At 40.9% G+C, this 20,914-nt stretch overlaps 1 protein-coding gene across 6 annotated transcripts in view; it reads right to left on the bottom strand.

Moving 5' to 3' along the window:
- CEP112 (centrosomal protein 112) overlaps nt 1-20,914 on the bottom strand; it is a 379,853-nt gene that overhangs the window by 57,102 nt on the left and 301,837 nt on the right. Inside the window, exon 23 of one of the 6 annotated variants that reach the window (XM_056854874.1) lies at nt 13,992-14,061. The exons of the other annotated variants lie outside the window; for them this stretch is intronic. Coding sequence (XP_056710852.1) covers nt 14,053-14,061 — 9 coding nt within the window. The 3' untranslated portion in view covers nt 13,992-14,052. Of the gene's footprint in view, nt 1-13,991; nt 14,062-20,914 lie in introns of those variants that run through there. 6 annotated transcript variants of the gene reach the window in all.

Below are 20,914 nucleotides of genomic sequence, written 5' to 3' on the forward strand. Positions count from 1 at the left end.
TAAAAGACAATATATTATGGATTGCTCAGAGAAAAGGGGGATAAGAGATTGCAGAGAGATCTGTGAGTAGAGAAATAGAAAGAGATGGGATGCTGACCTATAGTGACATGGGGAAAGAGAATGCACTAGAGTGTAGACTGAATTTATAGTATGAAATAGAGAAAAAAGGGAGGTAGTATTAACAGAGAAGGGTTCAGAGTTAGATCCAGACTAAATTTTGTGCTAAAATAAGGGGTGGGCTAACTTCTACCAACTCCCTCTCCCTGCCACAGACCCCTGATTTGCCTCTCATGCTGTTCCAGAGGGTCCCCTACCCCCGAGGAGCAGCATTTCAAGGAGATGAGTAAGATGCAGCGGGAGAGGGAGGGCAGGAACATTCTGAACATTTAGCCTGACTCTAACCCTACAGGTGGTGCAATGAGATGACTGCATGAACTACAGAGAGAGTAAAAAGAAACAATGAGTTGTAAAAAATTAAACCCTTTCCTGCAGTTAAGGCTGCAACACAGCCATCTTGCGTTAATGAAAATGTCATAGTGGTTTTCAGAGTGATCTGTATTAATCTTTGCTCCAGATTATGTAGCAGCAGCAGCAGAATATCCATTCATTCCATTTCACCTTTTCCTTTCCTTTTAATATACACTGTCCACTTTGGATAGCTTTAATAGCACATGACCATTACATCAAAGCAAGAGTCTCAGTTCTTAAGACCAATGGAAACAGCCACTAATAATAAAATAGCACTCATTGGTCTTAATTTGACTAATGTTACTAAAATTGATATCATTGGTTAAAGCAGAAATAAGACACTGTCTGTGCTTAATCATCAGCAAATAATGCCTGCTGAAAAAATAACTCACATTCTACACTCACAAATATCAATGTTTACAGTTCAGATTATTAGGTTTACAGTTCAAATTATTAAGAGAAATAGAAGAAAACCAAAAATAGACGAAAATCCACGCTATCGTTGCTAAAAACTGCTGAGCAGTTCAATGTTTATAGGAAAAAAGGAAAGATTCTTGTGTAGATTGAAGGATAACAATGCATGATGATGGCAACCAGGTCTGCTATTCCTGCGTCTCTCACCCTCATACCTCTTTAAACAATATCTCTCACTCAATATTATCCAGTTAAATATGGTTGTATTGACATACTAAACAACAAAACCTGAAGTGGGCACACGTCCCTATAGATTACAGTTGTATGCTATCAAATTTTATCACATGACTTAGAGCTATATTAGCTATTCTAAAATGGACATTTCAGTTATTACACTGAAACATAGCTCATTTACATGCTTATGGCTCTTAGCTCTAATATACAGCCTTTGTTCCTCTCAAACTATACAATTAATTGAATTATAGGTGTTGTAAAAATAAGGAAAAACACAATTTGATGAGTTCAACTGCATACACATGTTTGCTGTTCACATTTGGAAAATTTCTATTTCAGTGGGAACTTTTTCCGTTTTTGCAGAAGACCAAGAAGCTTTCTAGAATCATAGAGATGGAAGGGGCTATACAGGCCATCTAGTCCAACCCCCTGCTCAACGCAGGATCAGCCTCGAGCATCCCTGACAAGTGCTTGTCCAGCCACTGCTTGAACACTGCCAGAGAGGGGGAGGTCACCACCTCCCCCAGCAGCTGATTCCACTGTAGAACAACTCTTACTGTAACAAAATTTCCCTCTAATATCCAGACAGTACCTTTCCGCCCTCAATTCAAACCCATTATTGTGAGTCCTATCCTCTGCTGCCAACAGGAACAACTCCCTGCCCTTCTCTAAGTGCAGTCTTTCAAATACTTAAGGAGAGCAATCATACCCCCCCAACCACCTCTGCTCCAGACTAAACATTCCCAGGCCCTCAGCCTTTCCTCATAGGGCTTGGTCTCCAGGCCCCTGATCATCCTCTTTGCTCTCCTCTGCACCCACTCCATTCTGTCCACATCATTTTTGAAGCGAGGCCTCCAACACTGCACACACTACTCTAGGTGTGGCCTGACCAATGAAGTGTACAGCGGGACTATGACATCTTGTGATTTGGATGTGATGCCTCTGTTGATATACCCCAATATCGTATTAGCCTTTTTTGTTGCTGCATCACACTGGCCGCTCATATTTAACTTACGGCCCACCTGCACCCCAAGATCTAGCTCACGCATACTACTACCCAGAAGTGTATCCCCCATCCAGTGTGCGTGTTCCTCATTTTTGTTACCCAGATGTAGAACTCGGCACTTATCCTTGTTGAATTGCATCTTGTTCAAATCCGCCCACTTTTCCAGTGTGTTCAGATCTCTTTGATGCTAAAGGATTACCATCCTAATCATTAAGCTACCAGTTCAATAGAACTACACATAATGCCTTTTTTATTAAGTTACAGGGATCCCAAGGCTACATTGGCAGTGACAAGATTTATTTCAGTCCTCATATCCCTCAAACATTAGATTTACGCTGCTCAAGATCAATGGATCAAGGAGCTTCTAAGGGATAAAGGAAAGGCAATAGAACTACCAACACCACTACAATTCCAACAAAAAAATTCTCTCACATTTCCTTATTCTGAAAACAGAAATTAGGGCTAGAGGAAAATTTGAATTTAATGCCTGAATAGATGGCAATTTATGACCTATAGTGGACCTAGAACTAACACACTTTGAAGATTTCCCCCCCTTCTTACATACAACCTGTTTTTCAGGTTGGGATATTAAAAACTTCTAATGTTATTTTGAATATGCTAACTGGAAAGTGTAAAATAAAAATATAACAGAGATAAAAAATAATAGTCATATTATCTTGAACAAGTTATAGATAAAGATAAATTTAGAGCATAAACGTAGACAAGATCAGTAATGCTTAAGTAAATATCATAGCAATAGAACAATGATTCCTGAAGTAAGCGCAAAATATATGAATGGAAGTGTATGTATATGTTTGTTTGTTACCTTTTCTTTTGAAAATGTTAATAAAATATCTTAAAAAAAAACTTCTAATGAAAACTTTAACCTTATACCACCACATGAGGGAGCTTAAGGTCTTTCATGCTTGGCTGTTTAATTCGCCATCACCCCTCCAACTACTTCGGGCTTTTGTTTGGATTATGCATGCCGTTTCCAACCATCAGAGATGCCTCACTCTCCTCCTGCCTTTCCGCGCATTTTGCCCGCGTTTTCAAATATGAGATAAAACAGGTCCCTCAAAACACAGGCAAAATGTGGGGAAATGCAGGGGGACAGCAGAGCGACCTCTGACAGTCAGAATTGGCATGCACAATCCAAACAAAGACCCTAGTCATCAGAGGGATGATGGCGTAACAGCCATGCATAAAATACCTAACACACTGCTTCTCAATAAAATGGGTATTCCCAAACTTCACAACAGTTAGTAAGCTTCTTTCTTGGCACTGCATGAGTTTAGGGTTTAATTTGTTACAGGATACTGATCTGTTTAAGGAGACATAACCTGAGTGAAAGGGAACATATGCAAGAACTACAAAGCAGCACATCCTGATGAGTATGTGTTAATCCTGCCACAGAAAGGATGTAAAGAGATACCCAAGTGATAGTATAAAACTGTCCACTGAATTTTTGTGACATTGTACTCAGTGCACTGAAGACAGCTGGTAGTCAAAAATAAAAAATATGCATCATGTACTCTTTTCCAGAAAAAATCATGCTGTTATTACTACATAAAAACTTTACTTAGCTTGTTCAAGAATGTGTTATATCATCACAAAAGAGACGCTGAAAGCCAGTCAAGAGTATTATTTGACTGTGTTATTTTAATTAATGCTTTCAATAAAACTTTTCCAATCAACATCAGAGAACTTTTAGATTACTGTTAAGAGTACTTTGTAGGAGTGGGTCAAAGGTCTAATATAACTGCCTACATTACACTCCTCTGGGAAAAGTTTAAAAAGGTTAAAATATTGTTACGGGGATATTACTAATATAATCAGGTAGGAGACTTATTGCATTTTCCCTTTGCTTGGGCATGAGAGAACTTAGACTATATCTCATGTTTTTCAATAAATGGATCTTCTCAACTCAAAGATACCATGACATATTTAGCATACACTCACAACAGAAAAATTCAAACCTTCCAATTTAAACTACTTAAACTGAAAGGATTTACAAAGATTCTGTCTAACATTTAGCTGACACATTGTCAAAAACATTTATCACACTACCTTTTGAAGTTTCTTAGCTCCTCTCTAGTCATTAAAGCTTGAACTACAGTTTGTTATCAATCTCAGAACACACATGCTAAGATTGTTCCCCCCCCCTTTTTTTTAAATACTGCCAGCCTTCTGGTCTGATTTTAGAACTATGAAGCAAACATCTTGCCTGCTTTAGTTGTGTAAACTAATTTACACAATGGAAACAAACTAGAAAAATGAGGTCTCCAACAGCTGGTCAAGCAGATTAGCAGAATTTGTTATTAGTTTGTGGGGAAAGATGATTGCTTGTTTAAGTATTCACTTGACCGTGCCTGAACTTAGGGTTTCTTTTAAAGACATATATGAGTATCTACTGAGTGCAAGGAAGCTTGGCCCTGATCTGGCAAGTTACAGAAAAATATGGCAGCAATGCTTATCAGCATGAATTGTATAAAAAAAGTGTATATATGTTTCATGTGTTCTTCTGGATTTTAAAGTACTTTTAATATGAATGAAAAAATTACTACAGGATTTTTACAATATCCAGATTGATGACCAATGCTTGAAAACCCTAATGAAACTATCCATAGAAAATATACATTAAAACATACACAATGAAAACTAGGTTGCTCGGATCTATAGTTTATTCAAGTTGCTTCTGTGGAGACCCATATGGAACTGTGCACATGCAGGCCAGTTACAAAAAATCCTGGAGAGTATCAGAGTGTGAAGTGCTCCCCCTTCCCCCTCTGCCTTCAAGTCATGGTGCAAGGAGGCGAGGGGGAGGCACCAAATCAAATTATGGCACCTAATGAGCTCACAGCAAGGTCGCAGGGAGGGAGGGATAACTGTAAAGATGACCACTTGATAAACATCAGTTACAGGTAACTAGGTTTCATCTTTGTGGTCTCAGATGGAAGACTGGTGAGTCAAATTACCAAAAAGGATGGTCGATGTGAAGTTCTCAATTGAAAATGATCTCTGTAATGCTGCTTCTTCCTTTCTAGTGCTGACATCCAGCGAGTAATAGTAATATGGAATAAGAGGACCACATTGCAGCTGTGCAGATATCCTCTACAGGACCTCCTTTCAGAAAAGCAGTCAAAGATGCCTGAGCCCTGGTAAAGTGGCCATAGTTTCCCTTGTGGACAGTCTACTTTGCCAGTTCAAAGCATGGTCTTATGAGGGAAAATATCCAGTGGGAGATACTTTGAGCAGATGATTTCTCTCTTTTCACCTTTTCCACATATCAAATAAAAAGGATATATTTTTTTTAACTTGGTTGTTCTCTGTAAATAAGTAAAGGCCTTTTAACATCTGAAGAGTGTAATATTTGCAGAATGCAGGTAAAAAAACAAGTAGTACTATCTCTTCATTTGTGTTTAAATTAGAAACTATCTGGGGCAGAAATTCCACAATAGTTCTTAAAACTACTTTATTTTTATGGAATGTCAGGAAGGGAGGATCATGCCTCAATGCCATAATTTCATTAAGTTTAAAGACAGAGCTGATAGCTAACAAAAACATTGTTTCAATTGTTAAATATTATAAGTAGCTAGAGTAAGAGCAAGCTAGAGTGAGAAGAAGAAGAAGAGTTGGCTTTTATATGCTGACTTTTTCTACCTTTTAAGGAGAATCAAACCAGCTTAAAATCTCCTTCCCTTCCTCTCCCCACAACAGACACCTTGTGAGGTAGATGGGGCTGAGAGAGCTCGAAGAGAACTGTGGCTAGCCCAAGGTCACCCAGCTGACTTCAGATGTAGGAAACTAACCAGGTTCACCAGATGAGAGTCTGCTGCTCATGCGGAGGAGTGGGGAATCAAAGCCGGTTCTCTAGATTAGAGTCCGCTGATCTTTAACCACTACACCACACCAGCTGTTTAAGAACAAGTAGCTGAAGGTTCAAAGAATCTGAACAATAACAAGGAAAGTACTAGGGGCAAGATTAATTGCGGCACAGGTAATTTAACCAGAGGGTATATTTTTAAGCTTTTCAGAAAGTATTTAGACTCTTTTTGGCAAAAACTGATTTCTCATTTGAAGGATCATGAAAAGCAGCAATACAAGCCATATGTTTTTTTCATAGAAGTGAATGCTAAAAAAAATTTATTTTAGGAACAGAAAATATTCAAAGATTGGTCCCAAGGTGGAAGATATTTTCATTTTAGATACCCAATGTGAGAAATTTTTCCAACTGACCAGATAGAGCTGCCTGATTCTTAGCATCTATAAGTATTTTCTAAATAATTTAGGAGAAAAATGCCTTTCAGGATAAATCAGATAGGCTGTTAGGCAAAGCATTTTTATGTTGTGATGAAATACCCTTACCTCAAAATATTTTATACTTCTGGAAACTGCCAGCACTGAGGACCTAACTACATGATAAATTATACCTGGGTCTGTCCCTGGACCCTGTCAGCAGGTGTACTCTGGGAGTCACATTGTCAGTATTTTCTGAATATTACATTCTGATGGTTGGAAGAAACAGGAGCAACAGAGAAAATCTGAAGAATTACAGTGAACTTTCCAAACATGTCTGCTGTCGACAGCAGTAAAAAGGCCAAGGGTTTGGATGCCCTGACCTGGATAGCCCAGGCTAGCCTGATCTTGTCAGATCTCAGAAGCTAAGTAGGGTTGACCCTGACAAGTATTTGGATGGGAGACCTCCAAGGGAAACCAGGGTCATGCTGTGGAGGCAGGCAATGGGAACCACCTCTGATGTCTCTTGCCTTGAAAACCCTACCAGGGGTGGCCATAAGTCAGATGTGACTTGACTGCAAAGAAAGGGAGGGGATTAGACAAGGATGTTCACAGAAATAATTATTGGGAGGAGGTCACTCTAGATCTCTTGCTGACTAGTTGGAAGAGTGTATGTGTGAAGTACATTAAAACTCAGTAAATTTAAAATTCTAGGGAGCCAAGCACCCCCTTTCCCTTGCTGAGCAATTAGGTGTACCCCATCCCTTCTTACATATTTCTGAAAAGGGGGGGGGAGGTGGAGGGTAGGGGGATTGATGCTCTCCAGAATTTTTTTATGGCTGGCCAATGTATGTGTAGCTTTCGTGGAGCATGGATGAACATATTAATCTTGTCACACTTTAAATTCTCAATAATGATTTGTAGCAATCCCTAATCTATAAATCTTTTGAGGATGGTAGAGCTAGAATTTGTCTAACAAATACCAGATGATATTTTATTTTCTGAACTTTTCAAATGAGAATTAGTACATGGAAGTTGCAAAGGTCGGATTTTATGTAGCGGCAAGGGTTGTTGCACTCAGCTCTCTTCACTGAGAGAGAGCTCTGCCTTAACACCAGACTCAGCATCTCCTCACTACTCCCCAGCTTGATTTGTGAGCCCTCCTTTTATTCTCTCACCCTGGCCAGTACTCTACCCTCCCTTGAGTATGGGCCAATCCCACCCCATAATTTCCTGGCCTTTAGTTTGGCCAGGCCAGGGCATGTCCTTTCCTCTTGTGCAGGTGCCTGTCATTAGGCTTTAACTGAGAGCTCTGGGCAGCTGCGAAAGATTCCCTGTTGTGGTGTGAGTAGGCTGTTGGTTCTTAGTCGCTGGCCAATGATGTCATTGGCAGCTGGTCAGGGCTCTTAGTTAAAGACTAATGACAGGCACCTGGACAGAAAGGAAGGACTAGCATTTGTTGCAGGAGTAAGCTGTTGTGAGGGCCAGCCCCTGGGCTTCCCAGTCAGTATGGGACCTAGCAGCAAGGCTCCATCCCCAGCTCCCACCACAAAGGCTGTTCCTACACCGGACCAGTTAAGCACAGTCTGGGACTGCTGCTAGGGTGGAGGCTGGGTGAGGGGCCACGCCTGAACACTGTGGGATGAAGGCCCCCAGCCAGAAGGGAGAATAATCAGAAAATTGCCCTCCCCATCTTTTACACCAGCTCTTCCATGACACATACAAGAGGTGCTGGTGAAGCATTTGTGCCAGTTCCTTCTTCTGACTACAGCTCCCTGGCTGTCTTCTGGTTGGGCTGGGCAGTGTTCCAGCCATGTGTCGTTGTTGCTCTGAGGAGTTTCATTTTAATATTTAATGTTTTTAGTTAGCTGTATCTGTTTTTTCTCTCTCTCCTGTTTGTTTTAGATATTCTATGAGTTTTTTGCTTGTTTGATATTTAGTTTCTGTTTTGAAAGTGGCTAACTTTGGGTGGCTCAAACAACCACTCCCCTCCCATCCTTGAAACGCTGAGCTAGTTTTTGCTATTGCTAACTGGGCTACTGCTAGCTGCTGCTTTTTGTTCATGTTCCCTTTATTAACGTTATTCCTTGTGAGTAGTTATTTTATTTGTTAATGCCCAATTCATGAATATCCCTTGGGGGTTATTCACATCATTGTGAGATCTTCGAGTCTCAGTTGTTGTCGTTGTTTTCTTTCTCTTTAATTATAATTATGTTGGTTGTTTCAGCCTTGAAGCAACAGGCAGTATTTATCATGCTAAACCTATCTTATACTAAATTAAAAGGTATTTCGGTTACTCTGTCAGCTCAAGTTTAGAATGTTTCATTTCATTTCATCTTTTATTTATTATTTGATTTGAGCAACAGGGAAGATAAGAGAATAAGTGGGCATTGTCAGCCCGGTTAGCAAAACCCAGCTGTGTAGTAGAACTACTAAGATGCTAGTATCTGTGTAGTTGTATTGTGATGAAATAGGAGTTTAGGAGTTTAACACTATTTGTGGGTTGTTGTACCAAATTTTGAATCTATTTTTAGAGTGAACTGAAAATTTAAATTAGTATAATGGGAAAGAAACAAAGCTATCCATTTAAAGATGCTCCCACCCCTTGCACTAAACAAAGTAAAATGGAAGACTTTTTTTCAGAGAGACTCCCATATCCTACCAAGCAGACACTATATATCAGTGCTTGGCTGAGGAGTCAGGCCTGTCTTCAATCCATAATTCACAACACTCACAATTAGATGAGAGTTTGAAGAAATCATCTAATTTTAGTGATCTTTTCAAAATTCCTTCTCTGGGGAACGAGAGATCAGAGCCAAATAGGGCAAAAATTCTGGATTATCTAGCTAAGAAAACAGTATTAATTGGCCAGACGCTTGCTAAGATCTGTGAAAAACTTGATCTGATAACTCAGTGCTGCCAGAGGGAGCTATGGGTTAGCTCAAATATTCAAACAGATAGAAAACCATTTTTTGGAAATCGCCTGGCAAATGTAACAGGAGAAAGTTACTAGGAGTTATCCTTCCGATTTAGTTCACCACCCAAGCACAGATGAAGACTGTTGTCAGGTAGTGTTGGAACTTCTTTCTTATCAGGGACAATATATTAATTGACTTCCAAAATGGTGTGCTAAGCAGCACCTAACTTTCTTGTTGAATATACCATGTATTCATTTAAAAACAGTAGAAAGAATCAAGGGACCAATATATCATGATCATCTTTTACTCACTTTTTTTCCTCCAAGATTACTAAATCTTATCTTGGCTAAAAGTAACTTCCTTTAAACATATGGGATAATTCCCCTGAAGTACCTTTGCAATCCAGTAATTAAACCACTGATACCATCAAAATGCCCTATCCCTGAAACGAGAGCTTGTAATAATAACGTGGGCAAGTTTAGTAATAATGTTGAATCACGTAAGGGTTCATGTTTATTTTTAGGTCAGGAGAAGGGGTTCAATGAGGAGAAAAGAAGGTAATCCGTTAAAAAAAAGAAGAAGAAACTAAAGAAGTAGCTGCACGGGTTCCGACCATTGATCACCAGCTAGCAGATTTCAGGATTTAGTTGCTACTTTCGCTTTTGTCTCAACTGAAACAAATTTGGTTTCCTCTTTCTCCAAACTTGACTTACAAGAATAGGGCAATATGATAAAACATTTTCAATTTTTGCAACAGAAATAAGAAGAACTGCATCAATTCTCCTTTAAAAACCATCATAAATCTGAAATCCAAACTCCTGTGGTAATTTATTCCACTCCAATTGCCCAAGAAAGTGTCCAGTTTAATGATCCAGTGCCTCTAAAATCTGAGGTTCTAGTTAGAAAATCTAATGGTTGTATTGTACAGAACATAGTACTACAGCTCCCTATGCCTTTCCTGAGGATCTCTGAATACTCAGGAGCAGTTTTCAGGGAAATGAATTAGAAGGTAGAATAAACCACTTTTGCAAGTTTGCTCTGTTGTTTTAGGATCCAACCCACTTTGTGATATGATCAAAACTATCTGAATAGCTCAGGCCCACACGACATTTTAACATGACATTTTAAAAGTTGTTCAGCACAGACATTAAAATTATATTTTTCACGTTTAAATACGTTTTATCCATATTCTGTGTTAACATTTCCCCCCGCTGCCAGGTTTCTGAAACTTGCACAGTAATCTCTTTTAAATCTCTTTAATGTACTATCAATTCAGATGCTGTAAAACTTTGAAGGAGGAAATCAAACTTAAATGCCAACAGTGCTGACAATGTTGCAATATCTATGGATTTCAGGGATGAGAATAATTGAGTTCATAGTTATTGTTGGGCTGAACTTCTAGGGTTCAACAATGAACCATGAACAGAAGGCACTCACAGACAAAGATCTCTCACACCTTTCCCTGTCCTCAACAACTCTCTGTGATTCCTGAAAACCTGATCGTTATGTGGAACTTGTTGAAAAAGCCACAGGGCTCTTTGTGGGCTGCAGCAGTGAGGAGGCAAAATCACTCCTCTTATAGCAAACAAATTTGCACTGCAGCAGTCTTCAGACAAAAATAATTTCTTCTTAATGAGAGATGGTCAACCTCATCTATCTACCCACAGTGGAATTATACTATTTATATATATTTCTTTTTCTTTCACCATCCTGCTAAATTAAAAAAAAAATGTCCTTTTGGCTAAGTGAATGAACAGTTAGTTTCATGTTAAATTTTGGTGTAGGTCAAATGATAGCCATTATGATGGGGAAGCATGATTAAAGCTAACTGTTCATATGAATTTGTGTTGCCTTTCACTTATTGTCATTCAAAGTTACTGTGTATGACCCTTCCGCGATGTCACCTCCCCCCTTTCTGCCATCGTGCCTTCCACATTGGGGCTCCTTAAGAGGAATGTAGGATGCTGGCTGAGCATCACCGGTCCCTCCTTTCCTTCCCTGGAATAGAACTCTTCCTCCCTCTCTGGAGTTCTGCTGCTTCTTTCCTCCCCAGTCTGTCTGCAAAGCCTGCCTTTTATTTCCCCCTCTGGCCCTACTCCTGCCTCCTCTCTTTTTGGGAAGCCAATCATCCACCCCTCCCCATTTCCTCAATATCCCCTACACCTGGACCTAGCCCACCTGTTTCCCTGGTCCAGGTGTCTCTCTTCAATCATCTGCTGGCTGGCTCTTGTAGATTCTCTTGTCTGGCTTAGGCACACAGCTTGTTCCTTGGCAACTTCCCTCCCTCTGATGGCCACAGACCAGATAAATATCTCAGCTCTGGGGCCTCGCTGTGAGGGCACAGGCTCATGTTCAGTTACCATCCTGGTGGTGCTACCTCAGCCCAAATAGTAGGAGTGGGTTATGGCAGGAGATGCAATCCTTCATTTTTGCAGTTCTTCATGAAACTGGTAAGCTAGACTTGAGATCAGGCCTGAATTAAGGGTTTCTACATGAATCAAGACATTGTTCTATTTTTCCTCCCCTTTTCCAGATGGGCAATCTGAATATGATCTACTTTATTTGGGCAACTATAGGACATTATATGTGTATTGGCATAAAACTGAAAGTTTCACTAGTCATATAGGTAGATCCTATCTAATGGAAGTGGAACTCTCCCTGCTGAGATCTGTAAAATTATGCCTGAGGGTCAAGTAGATCTTTAGAATAGCATGTGAAATGAAGTAAGGGACTGCAGTGGGAGGAGGGAATTAGTGAAAATCATCCCCCATCTGTTGACAGAGAAGTATTCCATCAGGAGAAAAGATGTTATTCTAGCCAAAGAAAATGAGAATTCACTATTTTTGGTGGATCAGAACTCACTTTTGGGGAATCTGCCATTTCCCCCCAAAGTGGAACTCAGTATCTCCTCCCACCTCTGTATTAATATTACTTTCTGATAATAGTGATTTCGCAAACACATTTACAGAGATAGCTACACAGAACATCATATATTTATTTATGCTGCCTCTCCAGAAATATCCCCAAGGTGAAATTACAAAATAAAAACAATAAAAACAAAATAATAAATATTAATTTAAAGCCAGCAAAAAAGCCAATCCCAGCATTAAAATGTAGACAATTTCCAGACTAAAATAGTGTTAAAAGATCAATCCCTTAATTGAAACCCTGAATTAATCAATCCTTTAATTAGTGACCTCAGATTCAACAATGTTAACACCTTTCAACCATCCTTTTTACTTGCCACTTTGCTTATATTAAGGGCCAAAGTAAAAGGGTAGAAGATCTGTGCATGGATCTCTCAAGCGTTTTAGTAAAATTAGTAAATAGTAGCCATGGTGGGGGTGAACCCTATTCCCCTTCCACTATTTTCCCAGCCTCAAATGTCCTGCCACAGCACCCCAGTGTGGGAAATATCTAGGTTGCTAGTCTGTTGCAGGGAGATACTTGAGATTTGAAGTTGGGAACAGTGTGAGAGGGAAAGGGTTAAGCCCCGTTCCCCCAGTCCTGATGTCAATCTCACCCATACCCCTCAAAATGGCTAGTTACCAATCAATGCTTGGGTGATCCATTTACAGATCTCCCAGTAGTCTTAGCTAGTTTAACAGTAAACTTCATTTAAATTATCTTTCTTCCTAGTAAGTTGCGGCCTGACATAGGAAAGAGATACTAAAAGGAACACTGAGAGGAACTGTAAGAAAAGAAGCTAGATTTGCCAACAATCTTATCAGATCAACAACAACAACTGACTCAAAGAGCCAAATGGAAAACATAAAGAACTGCATGTTTTGCTGCAGGAATTGTCTAATAGTTGCTACAAGCCCATTTGTCCTGTTTATGTAAGTAGCCCAAGATACACCAATTACTGCATGGTGCATACAACATATGTAAGTTATCAATTTACCTGGCCAACTTTCAGAGCTAGAGAAGGAATTTTGAAACCAGTAATGTTCAGTTCCACTCTTTGTGACTACAGTGTTCATATACAGGTAGAAAGTATTCTGAAGGTCAGAATGTTTGAACAATGCTTGATTAATTCTAAACAATGTTTTGCCAAGCCTGCTTGGCACATTTCTGGTAAGGCAGGCCCTTTTAATTTTCTTTTACTTTTTTATATATAGTTTCAAATATTTTTTGAGGTATGGATAGCATTTTTAAAATGCAAAAGTATTAAAAATAAAACAGATTAAGTTCTAAAGCACCACCAGTTTTTCATTTGTTCAGCTACATACCAGCCTTCCCTCATTAGAATAGCACAGAAAAAGTAGGGAATTTCAGTCCTTTCAAAACCATTTCGAACCACCAAGAAAATTCTGTCTTTTTACAGTGGATATGCAAATAGGAATGAAACAAAGGAATGGAATAGTGTAACTTAACTTACTGCTGCTCCTATTTGAAAGTCTGACTGGAAAAACATAAGGAACAGCTTTTTCAGCTGAGTTGGATGCCCAAAACGCTAATTTATGGAACAGAATGTAAAACTGTAGCTGTACAAAGCAAAAAAGTTTTAGATCTCTAGTAAAAATGAGCTGGCAACACTAAGTGCCGAACTTCAGCTGCAAATGAAGATTACTGTAAACCATTCATGAGGACTGTGTAGAAAGCAGACATCGGCCAAAAAAGGTACTAAAAACAGTTCCATAAAATATAGTGTATTAACAATGACAACACTAACCATAGTATAATCTCAAAACATCCATCACCTTTCATTTCCCTGTGTCCTTTTCTGGTTTCCAGACTTTTCACCTAATTTGGTCAATAGTATGTGGTATTCTAGTGGAACTGAGGAAACACATAATATCAGATGTGAGTTAAGCACGGTGGCTTTGTACAGAGTAGCGGTGAAGGGTGTTACCAGGTATGCAGACAATTAGAACCTCCTGATACAGTTCAAATTATTACATAGGCTCCAGTAATTGCTGCTTTTACTCAGGGGGATTGCAAATGCACAGCTCAAAGGGCATGAATTATATTAACTTTAGAAACAAAATCATAAGGAACCTAAATATAGTTCTATAAGGACAAACCTACATTTTTACAAAGGCTAGAGGAAATATTTTTTAGAGTCTCCAAAGAAACAGCCTCTTGACTGTAGAAATGTTCTACACCGGGATAAATGCCATAAGATATTGAAGATTTGGCCATCTGATTTTTTAAATTCATACAGGTCCAATTTGTTTGATATGTTTTTGTCATACTTTCTAACAAGCTACTAAAGAAGCATGAAACTACTTGGCACACAGCACATTTTTGACACAGAGAAGAGGATCCTCTTCATAAGGTCTGAAATGGAAATCAGAGTCAAGAAACTGGTTTGGGAAATGTTATATAGGAGACATAAAAGAAAACATTGTGGAACCAACCAATGGTGAAGAACCAAGCATGCAGTGCGGTCTGTTAACAATTATACTTTATCTATATGGCTGATATACTTCCCTTTGGTGGTTATTTGGTCACATAACATAAGTAACACAGGGAATGTTACAGCAAGTTTAAGAGCCATCTTTCTACAAAATGATCTCAGATTATATGCAGCTTTCTTCAGATTAATTTAATAGCAAGAGGGGAAATACCATTAAGTCAAAAAGTGAAAGTGGGGAAGAAAATGACCTGAAAAAGCCTTAACTGTGGATTGGAATGTGATAGAGCTTCATATTCCTCTACATTAAAATGACAGAGGACAGCATATGGAGAAAAACTAATGGGAAGGCTGTGTTAATCATTCGTATTAATGATTTGTCACTCTCAAATTTGTTTGATTTTATAATTTATACTTCATTTTGTGATTTTGGAATGAATTACTGTTTTGAGTGTAGGGATTAGAGTTTTACATTTGTACAAGTAGGAACCCGCAAAGGCCTGAGAGAGGCATCACATTTCCCCCTCCCTCACTATTTCCTCTTTCCCTTTCTTGAAAGCCCCCGTTGCCATTTTATTGGGATTTTATTTGTGATATATTGTGCTGCAGGAACAGTCTGTTGGTTTGATGCAGGGGTGTGAGGTACACCCAACCTTGACGCAGTAAAGGAACTGGAGGCCTCTTGCCTGTCTTCTAGTCCTATTTTGGACCATTTCAGCTGGATTTCTCTAGAAGATGTGGCTTTTCTGGAGGAAGTGTCAGTTCTAAACCCATCCTGGCCATGGGACAGAGATGGCTCTGGTCACCCTTCGACAGGATCTCCTTCGACAGCTGGATCGAGGTGGGTTGGGGCTGCTGATACTTCTAGATCTGTCAGCACCCTTCAACACAGTCGATGGACCTTGCCAACATTGGGATCTGGCATTCAGAGCTTCAATAGCTACGCTCCTTTCTCCAGGGTCAGGGAACAGAGTGCGGTGATTAAGGAGATATCACAGCGGTGCCCCTTGGTGTATGGGGTTCCGCATCTACATGAGCCCTCTCGCCCAGCTTGTCAGACGTTTTGGTCTGGGTTGTCATCAGTATGCTGATGACAACCAGCTTTATCTGTTGATAGATGGCCATCTGGACTCCACCCTGGACACATTGGCCAGGTGCTTGAACACCGTGACTGAATGGTTGAAGCAAAGCTGATTGAAACTGAATCCATCAAAGACAGAGGTCCTGTGGCTTTGGGGCGAGGTGCCAGCTCCTGGCTCTTGATGGTGTGCAATTAACACCTATCCCCATTGTTAGGAGCCTGGGTGTGACCCTGGATGCCTCCTTGTCAATGGAGGCAAAGGATACAGCTGTGGCCTGGACGGCTTTTTACCATCTCCATCGGGCCCGGCAGCTGGTGACTTACCTTTCCCGCCCTGACTTAGCCACAGTGATCCATGCGATGGTCACCTCCAGATTAGATTGCTGCAACTCACTCTATGTAGGGCTGCCCTTGAAACTGATTCAGAAACTCGGGGCAGAATGCTGTAGCGAGGCTCCCCTCACAGGGACCCCGCTGCTAGCACATATTAAGCCAGTGCTTTACCATCTGCACTGGCTCCAGCTGGAATATTGGATCAGATTTAAGGTGCTGGTTATGACCTTTAAAGCCTTACATGGTCTGGGACCTTTATATCTATGGGACCACCTCTCCTGGTACGTTCCCCAGAGAATGTTAAGATCTTCGAACACTAATTTACTGGTGGATCCCAGCCCAAAGAGTGTCCAATGGCCTCGAAAAGGGCCAGGGCTTTTTCTGCTCTGGCCCCTGCCTGGTAGAATAGTCTCTCTGGTGAGACCAGGGCCCTGTGGGACCCTATGGAGTTCTACAAGGCCTGCAAATTACAGCTATTCTACCATGATTATGGTAGAGGCTAGCAACGGTTTCTTCATTAATGCTGGCTTCACTATCCTATCCTACTCTCCCCAGCTGGAAAGCTTCCACTTCATCTGCGGGCACTGCATCTTGTTTGAGCTATCAAAAGCCGTAGTATGGGCTTATATTGCAAGCTAAGTACCACTGAAATACTGAATCATAGAGTTGGAAGGGACCACCAGGGTCATCTAGTCCAACCCCCTGCACAATGCAGGAAATTCCGAACTACCTCCCAACCTACACCCCCAGTGACCCATACTTCATGCCCAGAAGATGGCCAAGGTGCCCTCCCTCTCATGATCTGCCTAAGGTAATAGAAACAGCAATGGTGTTGCATTTTATTATCTTCGAGGACCTTTTTAATTAACTGATTTTATATGTTTAGGACATTTTATTGTATATTGTATGTTATTATTCTGTGAGGCGCTCTGAGCCCAGCATTTGCTGGGGCGGGTGGGCTATAAGTCCCAATAAATAAATAAATAGCCTCTCCCCTTTGCCTGCTTCCTTCTCTCTTAGGATTGCCCATCTCCAGGTGGGTCCTGGAGATCTCCTGGAATCATAAAAGATCTCCCAACTACAGAGATCAGTTGCCCCATAGGGTTGCCAGCTCTGGAGATTTGGGGGTGGAGCCTGGGGGGACAAGATTTGGGGAGGCAAGCCACCTTGGAATGGTATAACTTAGTCAGCACCTCACTGTCACCTGTATCCCCCTGCCCACACTATTTCCTCTTTCCCTCTTTCTGGCAACCTCCATATCCTCTTCTTTTTCCTTGTCTCATTCTCTCCTCCTCAGCCATTTACCAATCTACCTATTATCTGTCTTTCATCTTCAACTATATTTATTATTTAGATAGATAGATAATTTATTTGCGGCACTTAGCCAGTCAAAACATGATAAAACGGAAAGCATGGACTAATAGATTCTTACAATCAAAGAATTACAGTCCGAGTCTTAAAACTTTAAAACATTTAAAAAAGGAATTACAGCTGGGATACATCTGTCAATTGCGCTGTTCTAAGGAGACGAATTTTCATTGATGCTAAACAAAATTTCGCTACCTGAAGAGTGGTTGAAGGATTACCCCCTTGTAGGAGCATCTCAAACCTCTCACCTGCCCTGTCAGGTCTCAATCTTGATAAGAGGGGCTCAATAAACTTCGAACGGGGTAATGTATAGTAATTGCAGTTCAGGAGGGCATGCTCAACAGTTTCTAAGTCCCCAGATTTGCAGAGACAGAATCTCTCTTCCCAGGGTGTCTTCTTATATTTCCCCTCAAGCAAAGCAGATGGTTGCACATCTGGCCAGGGTAAAGGCCCTTGTATAATTATCTATCTCTAAATAGTGGAGATAGGCTGCTGGTGCTAGGATGTATTTAGTATAGAGGGGTGCAGTGAATAGAGGCGCCCTTGCTAGATGTTTGTCTCTCTATCTCTTTGATCCTTTGGGATATAATTAACTTAGCTTGTTCCCACCCTAACTGAAGTAAAGCTAGGCATGTAAAACCCAAGTTGTTTAATTTGACATCTATGGCTGTCCCCCATATGGATCTAAAGGAGTCACATAGGATCAGTGGGAGAAGACCATTAGGGTTGAAGTTAATTTTCAGCCAGAGAGAGATTGAGGACAGGACAATCCTTGCCTCCACCTTCATCATGCCAGTTTCTAAACGTATCAGAGCATTTGGAACACATCTTGGCAATTGCAGGGCAGCTCTAAGGAACTTAGATTGCACACGTTCAATGGGTGTAAGACTAGAGGGTGAAGAGTCGAGTTGTGTTCCATATAGCATTTGTGCTAGGGTTTTCACCTGATAAAGTTTGAGTGCTGCTGGAATATAATGTGCCCCTTTGGTCCGGAGGAAATTGATTATCAAACGGGCTAACCTTTCCCCCAAATTGGCTACATGAGTATTATGGGCCAACTTGGATCCAGATGCCTGGATTGTCGTTCCGAGATATTTATATTGGGTGACCTGTTCCAGCCTGTGGCCATTAATGCTCCACCTCCTATATTTAGGACGTCTGCCAAAGGCCATGACTTTTGTTTTATCGTAGTTGATCATCAGGCGTTCTTTCTCACAAAACGCTGCCACTCATATAAGCACCCTCCTGAGACCAACTGGGTTTCTTGAAAGAATTACCGCATCATTGGCGTAGAGCAGTATATGAATATGCCTGTCCGCCAGTTTAGGAGGATGCAAATCTGGTGCTTTCAATGTGTTAACTAGATTTATATAGTAGGCAAAAAGCTGGGGGGTGAGAAGACAGCCCTGCCTAACACCTCTATATGTGTTTATGGGGGCAGTAAGATGTCCTCCTCTATTACACCTGACTCTCAGTGCTGTATGTTCATTCAGGGCTCTCAGCAACATCAGGAGCCTTTTGTCTATGTTTGTGGCCTTAAGCTTGTCCCAAAGTAAAGGTCTGGAGATCGAATCGAATGCTGCCCTGAAATCAATGAATGCCGCATATAAGGAGGAATTTCCCTTAGAGTATTTCTCTGCAAGATGTTGAAGGACAAGGCAGTGCTCTATTGTAGCTCTCCCTTCCCTAAAGCCTGCCTGTTCTGTTGCCAAAATATCCTCTTGGGTGAGCCAGAGAGTTAATTTGTCTAGCAAGTGTCTTGAATATAATTTGCTAACGACGCTTAGGAGACTAATAGGCCTATAGTTGGACGGGTCCTTCCTACTACTTTTTTGCCAGCTTCCAATCTTTAGGGACTCTTCCAGTAGAGTCTATAAATGTAAACAGTGCTGCTAGAAAGAGGGCCCACCAATCTATATTCTCCTTAAGCAGCTCAGGGGGGATACCATCATATCCAGGGGCTTTGCCCTGTTTTAGTTGGTTGATAAGGGATTTAACCTCATTTGCTGAGACCGGCGGCCAGAAGGGAGTCTTTGACAGGTCAGGACAGAGGATGCACGTCGTCATAAAGGCTCTGAAAAAATATGACCCACCTATCCGCAGCCACATGTGAATCTAAAGGTGAATTCTTTTTAAAGTTACTATCAGTTACTAGCCTCCAAATTAGGGATGTATTTTTGGCCTTGGCCGCATTAATCAATATTCTCCATGACTCCTTACAATGCCCCTTTTTCTTTTGGTGGATTATAAGTTTGTATGTCTTTTTAGCCAGGAGTAGGGATTGCTGTGCGATCTTGGTATGGCAACCCTGAGCTTTGATGAACTTGCAATAGGCTTGTTTAAGAGCTATTTTTGCTTCAAGGCAGTCCTTATCGAACCAAGGCTTAGATTTAAAAACCGGCCTCTTCTGTTGCTGGCATGGGCTAAAAAGTAAGGGACTTAGACTCTGAATGAATTCCCTGTAGATTGTTAAAGGGTTCTGGTCTGGGGTTGAGTTTAGAAAAGCTGCACAATATGTATAAACTACTTCTGTCGACAGATGCTCCTTCAATTTAGATTGCAGCTCATTTGACCATCTTAAATGCTTGCCCATTACGTTAAGCTCTGATGTAACTGTGGGGAAAGGGGCGCTAAGGTGGGCATCCCCTAGGGGTAGCCTGTAGACATAGGGGATATTTATTATTTATTTACTTCATTTATATGCCATCTTTCTCCACAGTGGGGACAAAAGCAGCTCACAGTATTCTCCTCTTCTTTTTTTTATCTGCACAACAACCCTATCAAGTAGGTTAGGCTGAAAGTATGAGACTGGTCCAAAAACACCCAGTGAGCTTGTACAGCAAAATGTGGATTCGAACCTGGGTCTCCCAGACCCTGCTCTAAAGCTCTAACTGCTACACCAGACTGAATTTCATTGGGTGGCTGCTGTTGAACAGTAGCAAGCAGCCAGGCCTAGTTGAATCACACAAGTTGGGTAGTATCAAGTCACCCAGAGGTTGCTGCCGGGCCTATGGTTGCCAATCTCCGGTTAGGACCTGGAGATCTCCCTGAATTACATCTGAACTCCACACAATCCAGATCAGCACCCCCCCCCCCCCCGGAGAAAACAACTGCTTTGGAAGGATGGACTCTATGGCATTATATTCAGCTGAGGCCTCTTCCCTCCCAAAATCCTGCCCTCTTCAGACTCCACCACAAAATCTACAGGAATTTCCTAACCTAGAGCTAGCAACACTAGTCAGGCCTGGCCCCAATGGGTCCTCCTTCAAAGGATAAAAATAGGCCTGGAAAGGACCCTACCCACTTCCCCTGTCTTTTTATTCACAGAAACCCAGCCTAGACTACTTTGGTTATCTAGCAACAGCCACTGAGGGAATCCGTTGCTTAAAGTTATAGGTGCTCCTTTTATCATTTTTGGGTTGTTTAAACCCCCTAATGTATTTTTTAAGGATTTCACATTTTTCTGCAAACCTGGGGCCCTTTTCAGATTGATA

Source organism: Euleptes europaea, chromosome 1 (assembly GCF_029931775.1).
Source record: "Euleptes europaea isolate rEulEur1 chromosome 1, rEulEur1.hap1, whole genome shotgun sequence".
Classification (NCBI taxonomy): domain Eukaryota; kingdom Metazoa; phylum Chordata; class Lepidosauria; order Squamata; family Sphaerodactylidae; genus Euleptes; species Euleptes europaea.